Source organism: Vigna unguiculata, chromosome 5, assembly GCF_004118075.2.
Source record: "Vigna unguiculata cultivar IT97K-499-35 chromosome 5, ASM411807v1, whole genome shotgun sequence".
NCBI lineage: Eukaryota > Viridiplantae > Streptophyta > Magnoliopsida > Fabales > Fabaceae > Vigna > Vigna unguiculata.
The window spans coordinates 24401170-24409996 of record NC_040283.1 but is presented as its reverse complement, the minus strand read 5'-3'; the positions used below and the strand labels follow the sequence as shown (position 1 = coordinate 24409996).

General features: G+C 29.9%; 1 protein-coding gene across 1 annotated transcript; it reads right to left on the bottom strand.

Annotated features, from left to right (window-relative positions):
• Nucleotides 1–2589: 2589 nt before the first annotated feature.
• LOC114183342 (WAT1-related protein At4g15540-like) lies at nt 2590–7338 on the bottom strand. The gene is made up of 7 exons (XM_028070340.1): nt 7040–7338; nt 6885–6950; nt 6585–6698; nt 3655–3886; nt 3271–3429; nt 3038–3189; nt 2590–2895 (listed from the first exon to the last, which is right to left on the bottom strand). The coding sequence occupies exons 1-7, from the start codon at nt 7231–7233 to the stop codon at nt 2727–2729; spliced, it is 1086 nt and encodes a 361-aa protein (XP_027926141.1). The 5' UTR covers nt 7234–7338; the 3' UTR covers nt 2590–2726.
• Between the last annotated feature and the right edge of the window lie 1489 nt (nt 7339–8827).

The following is an 8827-nucleotide window of genomic DNA, read 5'->3' as shown; positions in this document are numbered from 1 at the left end:
TTGACATAGAAAAATACCATGTTTTGATCTAGCTACTTCAATACCCAAAAAATATTTAAGGTTTCCAAGTTGTTTCATCTCCAATTCAGATGCAAGGTATTGTTGTAAACTGGAAATCTCATCTTAGTCATTTCTTGTAACAATCATGTCATCTACATATATAATCAAAGCTGTAATTCTTCCTTTACCTCTCTTCAAAAATAAGGTGTGATCAGAGTTACTAGCTCTATAGCCAAAAGCCTTCATAGACTTGGTAAACCTTCCAAACCATGCTCTTGGGGATTGTTTTAATCCATATAGAGCCTTCTTTAATTTGCAAACTTTCATTCCAATTGAATTTGTCACACCTGGTGGAGAATCCATATAAATATCTTCTGAAATTTCTCCATGTAGGAAAGCATTTTTCACATCAAATTGTAGAAGAGGCCAATCTTGGTTTGCTGCTAGTGACAGAAGTATTCTCACAGTATTGAGCTTGGCTACTGGTGCGAACATTTCTTGGTAATCTACACCATAAGATTGAGTGTAACTTTTAGCCACAAGTCGTGCTTTATACCTCTCAATAGTTCCATCAGCTTTATGCTTAATTGTAAACACCCATTTGCAGCCTACAACCTTCTTCCCTCTTGGTAAGGACACAAGATCCCAAGTGTTATTTTTTTCTAAAGTTGCCATCTCATTAATCATTGCTTTGGCCCATCTAGGATTTGCCAAAGCTTCATGTATATTACTAAGAATAGAGATTGAAGATAATTGAGATACAAATGATGCATATGACTGGGATAACCTGTGAGATGACACATATTTACTAATGGGATATTTAACTTTGGCTTGGAGGTTTGGTTCATATTTAGCTGGAGGTTGACCACGGTTAGAACGGGGTGGAAGATTATACTGGACAGTAGTAGACTCAATGTTTGGTGTGTTTTTGGTCTCATGCAAACAAGGATCAATTTCATGATCGGTTTCGTCTAAATTTGTATTATCAAGGATAGGATCAAGAGAATCAATTTCATGATTAGTTTCAACTACATTAGTATTATCAGAGATAGGATCAGAAGGTACCTCTGAAGAGTCAAGTCGAACCTGTGGAGAAGATTGAGCCAATTGGTTAGGATCAGAAGACACTGTATTATCCAAAGGAGAAGTTTCCATATTTAGGATTGGCTCACTTCTTGCAGAATGATCCTCACACGATAATTTATCTTTACAGTATATTTTTATATCTGGGATATCAAACATACTAACATCATGATTATGCACTTCACTTTCATTGTCGTCCTGAAGTATAAAATCAACATAAAAAAAAAACTATGCTCATTAAATGTCACATCCATAGAGATATAAAATTTCTTTGATGGTGGATGGTAAGCATAATAGCCTTTTTGAGTTGATCCATACCCAACAAAAACACATTTTAAAGCTCGTTCTTCAAGTTTTGTACGTTGATGTGGGTGTAAGTGAACATATATAACACATCCAAAAATATGAGGAGGTAAAGAGACTATGGAAGGAAGGATACAATGATCAGACAACACATCAAAAGGCCTTCGAAAGTTAAGCACACTAGAAGGTGTTCGATTAATTAAATAAACTGCAGATCTCACAGCCTCACCGCATAAATGAGATGAGACATTACCATCTATCAAAAGTGATCTTGTCACCTCTAATATATGTCTATTTTTTCTCTCAGCCACCCCATTTTGTTGTGGTGAATAAAGACATGTAGTTTGATGTAAGATGCCTTTAGAGTTCATGAACTTGATTAATTCAGTCTTAAAATATTCCCTTCCATTGTCTGATCGAATGACCTTAATGTGTGCATTAGATTGAGTAACTATCATATGATGAAAAGAACGAAACACATTACACACATCACTTTTATGTTTAAGCAAATACACCCAAGTTACCCAAGTACAATCATCAACAAAACTGATAAACCATTTTTTTCCCATTATGTGTAGATTGTGGGGCAGGACCCCAAACATCTGTGTGGATTAATGAAAAATGAAAAATTGTTTTTTATTGCTTAAAGGAAACACAACACGATGACTTTTTTGCTCTGATACCATGTTAGAAGTGGGTTTTAAGTATAACTCAACCCTACAAAACCGACTTGTAAGGTGAGGTTTGCACCTCACTTATATACTATGAATTCGCCTTATCTCTAGTCGATGTTGGACTTCCAACACACCCCCTCACGTCAAGGTATATTCATCTCGTGCGTGGACAAGAAATTAGTGGGTGGTCCGTTTGCGGCCCGATATCGGATGGAACAAAATGTCCAAGAAAATTCGCTAGGATAGGCTCTAACTTGGCTCTGATACCATATAGAAAAGATTTAAAGAATAATTATGATGTATTATTTCAAAGAATAGGGTACCATATATATACATACAAGAGTGCTATAATTCCTCATCTATTAAAGGAATGAGTGCACACATTTACTCACAAATATAATAATGCCTAAATTATAGCTAGTACAATATTTGACATATCTTAACACTATTTAAACCAATTTTAATAAAGATCTTACTTCCATGTTTTAGATTCTTACTCAAATGCAGAAATAGACAATGAGACAATAGCTTTTTTTTTTCTTCAAACAAAATCGCAATATATTTAAATTCTTGTAAATTTTGTACAAGGGACATCTCCACAAACAACATGAATTTTGTGGAAGAAGACATTATTAGATTTGACAAAGCAGTATTGAAAATCATTAGTCAACAATGGGTGGTCTCTTCGTTATTTTTCCCTGTGTAGCTCACCAACAAAGGGCTCTTACTACTTGATGAAGGACGCATGTCAAAGTCCTCACTCAATTCATCTTCTTTTGCATTACCCCATATGACAGCATAAAATCCAAACGAGAGTATCACTGCTCCAACAACACTACAAAGTTTGAAACAAAACGTAGATGTCAAAAAGTGCATTGCAAAAGTGAATCAAATAGTCGTGTTCTCTGACAGTTTCAAGTGATTCAAATTTGGCAGAATTAAAATCCAACAAGGAGAAAAGGAAATGAGCTTCATACGTTCCAAAATACAGAGCATCACCAAGGAAGACGACACTCGAAACGGCTGCAACCACAATGGACAGAGGCTTAAAGATTGAAACATAAACTGGGCCTTTAAGATGAATGCCCCAAGTGTGAACCAAACTACTTAGGCCTGTGCAGAAGAAACCCTGCATGAAGTGAAAGTACAAGTCAGATTAAACATCATTTCCTTGACTCGTGTATCAATTAAATTTGTGTTAGCTTCTCACCGAATATACAATAGCAATCAATGTTATATCAGGATTTATCTTCCAAGCACTCAAATTTTCTTCTAATAGCAAGCAAATTGGAGCAGATATCAGAGTCCCACTCAGGTTGTACAGGAACACCACAATAAGCTCTGCTGGGTATTGTTTCATAATATCGGTCTGTTTCCAAACAACAGAAATTGTACTTTAGTATTTCTTTGGTGTAATAAATGCTTTTTTGCTATAGTTTTTGTTTTTATTTCTTACAACCAACGACAACATGCCTTTAAGCACAATTAAAGTTAAATTTTATATTTTTTTTATATCATAAAAATGTCAGTTTTTCTAAACATTTAGAAACAAAAAAGGCAGTGAAAAAAGAATCTTTCTGAGTGTGTTTAATACCTGAATAATGTACCAGATTGGAACCAAAAGATACTCAACGGCAAGTAGGGATCCACCAAGAACCCAATTTGTTTGTGCTGTGGATTCCATGGGAGAATGAAGCGTAGGAGATGAAGTTGAAAGGATTATGGAACCCTTGTAGAGTAAAACTATGAGTGCACCTAATATGGATACGGCCGAACCCAGGATTTTGGCCTGAGAGCTTGAGCTTCTCAAAGCTACCTTTTCCATCCTTCAAACAAATGGACCATCAACATAGGTTAGGATAAAAAAGGTAACAATAGTGAAAAACAAAATGCTAACAGTAGTGAAAGTTATAATGATATATAGTTCAACTAAAACACGTGAACAAATGAAAGTGAATACAAATTTTTTTATCGTTTATCTCACATAATCTTTTGTACATTGGTTTTAGGTTAAAAAATATAAATAAAAGAATCTCATATGGGAAGAAATTATTTTTTAATGCTAATAAATAAGGCTCAACTCGATCGGCTTAGTCTGAACACGATTTGGGGTGATTTCAATTTAAAAATAACTGACATAATTTTAAATAAATTTGAATTGTATAACTCGATGCAATCTTAAGATTATAGTGAAAGCATACGTTTATTGAACATTGATGTATTAATAATAAACTGCTTTATTGGATATTCATGACATGTTAAGGTTACTAACACAGGCTAATCCATACTTAAATTTATTGACTTGAACTAATGATATTTGTGTTGCTTTTACTTTTTTTAGGGTATGGATGAATTATATTAACTTGCCTAATAATTTTAACAGCATCAACTTATTAAAAAATTACTCTAAACAAAATTATGAGAATTAAATAAATTGTCCAATTTTGATTATAAGTAAATTATATTAACATATAATAATTTTAGTAGCATCAAGTTATTAAAACCATAACTCTTAGAATAATATATATATATATATATATATATATATATATATATATATATATATATATATATAACACATTCAGTAGTTTTTATTCTTTTTAATATGAACATTTGCTCATAAATAAAGCACGATTTAATAAATAATATCACCCGTTAACGTCTAGAATGGACCTTCATTCTCGTTGCATTATTACCTTTCCTTTTATGAAATAAATCTTTAAAAAGTTATTTATTGTGGAGTTCTTAGCTTTAATAATCAATTATTATGTATTTTTATTATTGAAACATTTAACGTGAGGATATTTATGTAAGAATTCTTGTTTATATAAAAAGGAAACATTTTAATAATTGTGAAACTAACCAATTTTCATGTGATATTATAAGAATCATAAAAAGTGAGCTAACCAATTTTTACATAGTTATTATTTACACAAGTGAGGATGTTTTATTAAAGTTATCCTACTGTAATAAAGTTTAACCAAAGAGATTATGTAAATAGGAGTGATGACGATACACATAAAATTAAAATAGGTGACGTAATTAAGTAAAAATAAAATAAAACAATGAGTGTATGTAATCTGTTGTAAGAGAATAAACAATCTCAAAGGAATCTTGTCGGTGGGGTCCAAATTGATTGCCATCAATAATGCTATTTTCTTTATAGTGTCTTTCACCAAATTTGAATTTAAATATACATAAAGTGAAAAGGACATAATTCATATTATTCATCGAAAACTTTTGGACTCTTATAAAGTACATTAGATACGTTAAGGTTCACATATATCTTTCTGTTTAGTGATATAATTCTTGGCTATAATAATTGCGTGTTTCCTCCACTTTATGTTATAAATGTAACTTTAATTTTTTCAACAATAAAAAAAATAACATAAATATTAGTATAAAATATATCAAATAAATATAAAAAAATGATAATTTCTTGATATTACTTGTTCTTTTTTACATTCATCTAATAACCGCATAAATTAATATTTTATTGTAATATAATACTTTATTAAAAAATAGTTCTACCATTGAAATTTTTAGTGAATTGTGGTGTGAAAATTAATTCTTTCTTAACCTTTACGGAGAGTATATACAAGTTATCCAGTCCAACACACAACCAAAACCACTATCCCACAAAATTAAAAAAAGAAAAGAAAAGAAACCACTCTTTTTGAAAGTTGAATAATTTTTAAATAATATATGTTGATCTGATGTAATGAATCAACAATAAAAACAACGTTTTAATCTTAATTTATTATTTCAAATTTTAGGTTAGGTATGTATAATCACTTAAAGAAACCAACGTTTAGTATTTATGATATGACACTATGCCACTCAAATTTTAGGTTAGTATGTATAATCTTAATATATGACTCCATTTCGACTTTATTAACATTGATTATTAAGATAATCTTATCCTAAAAAGATTATTTATTATATGACACTATGCCAGTGTAATATATTGTCAAACATACCTATCACGACTTTATTAACATTAAATGATTGCTGATAAAAAAAATAGCATTAAATGATTATTAAGATAATCTTATCCTAAAAATATTTAAAAAATATGGAAAATTAAATATTTTTTTTAATAAACCAAAGCTTATTTACGATAAATTAAAAATGTGAACTTAAATGAACCAAGAAAGATTTTACAAGTTAATCTGTGTATAATTTAATTTTAATTGATGAAAAGCTAATTTAACTTTCGAAAATTTCTTCTCATATCTTATGCAAGTCCAAAACGTATAGATGTTTTCTTCAATTTTATGAATTTGGATTTTCTCATGATTTTAGTGTCCTTTTCTTTTCAAACTATAAAATATATTAATTTTGATATTTTAAAATATAATAAAAAAAATCAATATATTTTAAAATTATAAAAAAATCACAGTACCAACAAAAATAAAAATCAATGAAGTGAAAGTCAATAGAAGTAATGAAGTGGACAAAAGAAATTGAAATTGACTTGCAAAACTTTGAAATAACCGAATGATATTTTTGCAGTTCATGCACCTGAAAATGATAGCCAATATGAAGGTGAAAGCTGGTATGAGGTTGCTGAGAGCAGACGCAAGCGTAGGCGATGTGTAATTCAGTCCCTTATACCCACAAAGTTGAGCTGTCACTCTGCCTCACTCCCCATTGCAACAACAAAAATTAACATCAACATTTATAATTACATGATCATCAAGATTTTTTTTCTTAACTACAATTTTACAATTACTCCAAAGAGGAAAATTACTTGTGTGGAATCTAGTTCAAACCGATCTAAATTGTGTAAATAGGGTAAAAAACTGCATAATTTGATCTTACCCAATTACTCCAAGGAGGAAAATTCTGAAGATGAGAGAGCGGTTGAGCTGTGGAAGGCCTCTTGACCTGAAAAAGAAAAATGCAGAAACAAGATGAAGAATGGTATCGAATTGCATAGAAGAATTAATTTGAATGATAAAGAGATAAAAGAGCACCAGCGAAAGACGAAGGGCAGAGGCAAAAGGAGAAAGAGAACAGAGATGAGATATGAATAAGCGATGAAGGCATAATAACTCAATCCCTTCTGAGTTGCAGCTTTGAATAGAATGTTCACACCAACGTTGGAGCACTCTATGCCAACCATTGCAATGAATGGAAGCACTTCCTTGTAACAATACCTCCCTGTCATCTCTCTCTCTCTCTGCTTCAACTCTTCAGATCTCTTCGGTTATTCTTTCTCTACTAATGTCACCGCTACCATTAGTTTTATTCATTTATACTTAATTTTCTTTTTAGTTCAGTATTTTTATTTTGGTTCTATTTTAATTTTTGTTTGATTTTAGTCTTTTTCTACTTTTTTTTTCTATTTTAATTTTTTCTGTTAACTTTTTCTATTTAACTCTAGCTGATTCTGAAGACATTATTATTAGCTTGTTTGGATACGTATTTGGACATGTTTGAACACAGATTTTATTTTACAATATAGCAAAGAAAAAACAACTTTTCTTTTATTTTTAGAAAAAATTAATAAATACTTGACAATTATTTTATTTTTAAATTAATTTTAAACCTATGCCTACGCATATGTTAATGTTTTTGTGTTTATTAATGGATGTTGGAAAAAAAATAATAAATAATTTTAAGGTTATAATTAAGTTTTGAATACAATGAACCTAAAAAATAATTTATATATTTTAGAAAGTCATATACATTTATAAAAATACAAATAGTAGACATTACAAAAAAACAAAAAATAAAGCATGTGCAAAAATAACGTTGACTCTATAAAAATATAAAGGATATATAAAAATATGTAGAGTAGACTCGCTAATCAGTGTATGAATATATTAATCTAATCTGTATTGTTAGACTCGTCTAATATGTATTGTTAGATTTACTATTCAGTATATAGACAAATTTGTCTAATGTATATTGCAAGACTCCTTTAATAAAAAAATTGATAGAGTCGTCCAATATGTTTTAATAAACTCATCTAATATGTGTATGAACAAACTCATTTAACGTATATTATTGAACTCATCTAATCAGTGTATGGAAAAACTTGTAAAATGTGTGTTGCTAGACTCGTCTAATATTTTTTATTATACTCATTTAATCAATGTATGAACAAACTTATCTAATTTGTATTGCAAGATTCATCTAATCAGTGAATGAAAAGACTTGTCTAATTTGTATTAATAGACTAATCTAATTTGTGTGTGAAAAGACTTGTTTAATATATATTGTTAGAATCGTCTAATCAATATATGAATGACTTGTCTAATGTGTATTGCTTGATTCATCTAATCAATACATCGACATACTCGTTTAATTTGTTTTGCTTTACTCATCTAATCAATGTATTCCTAGAATTGTTTAATAATTTTTGTTATATTTGTCTAGTCAACGTACAAAATGAATTGTCTAGTATTTTTTGTTAAACTTGTCTAATTACTGTATGAATAATCTCGTTTAATGTGCATTGTTAACCTCATAATTTTTTTTTCTATATTCTTGTAATAAGTGCATGGAAAGACTTATTGATGTGCATTGCTAGACTTGTCAAATTAATATATCGATAGAGTTATGCAATACATATTGTGAGGCTTGTCTTATTAGTGTATGATAGACTCGTCTAATGTCTGTTGCTAGACATGTCTAATTAGTGTATGAACAAACTCGTCTAATGTGTATTCTTAAACTCGTGTAATTAATGTGTGGAATGATTCATCTAATATTTTTTTTTTGCTATATTTGTCTAGTGATTGTATAAACAAACTCAT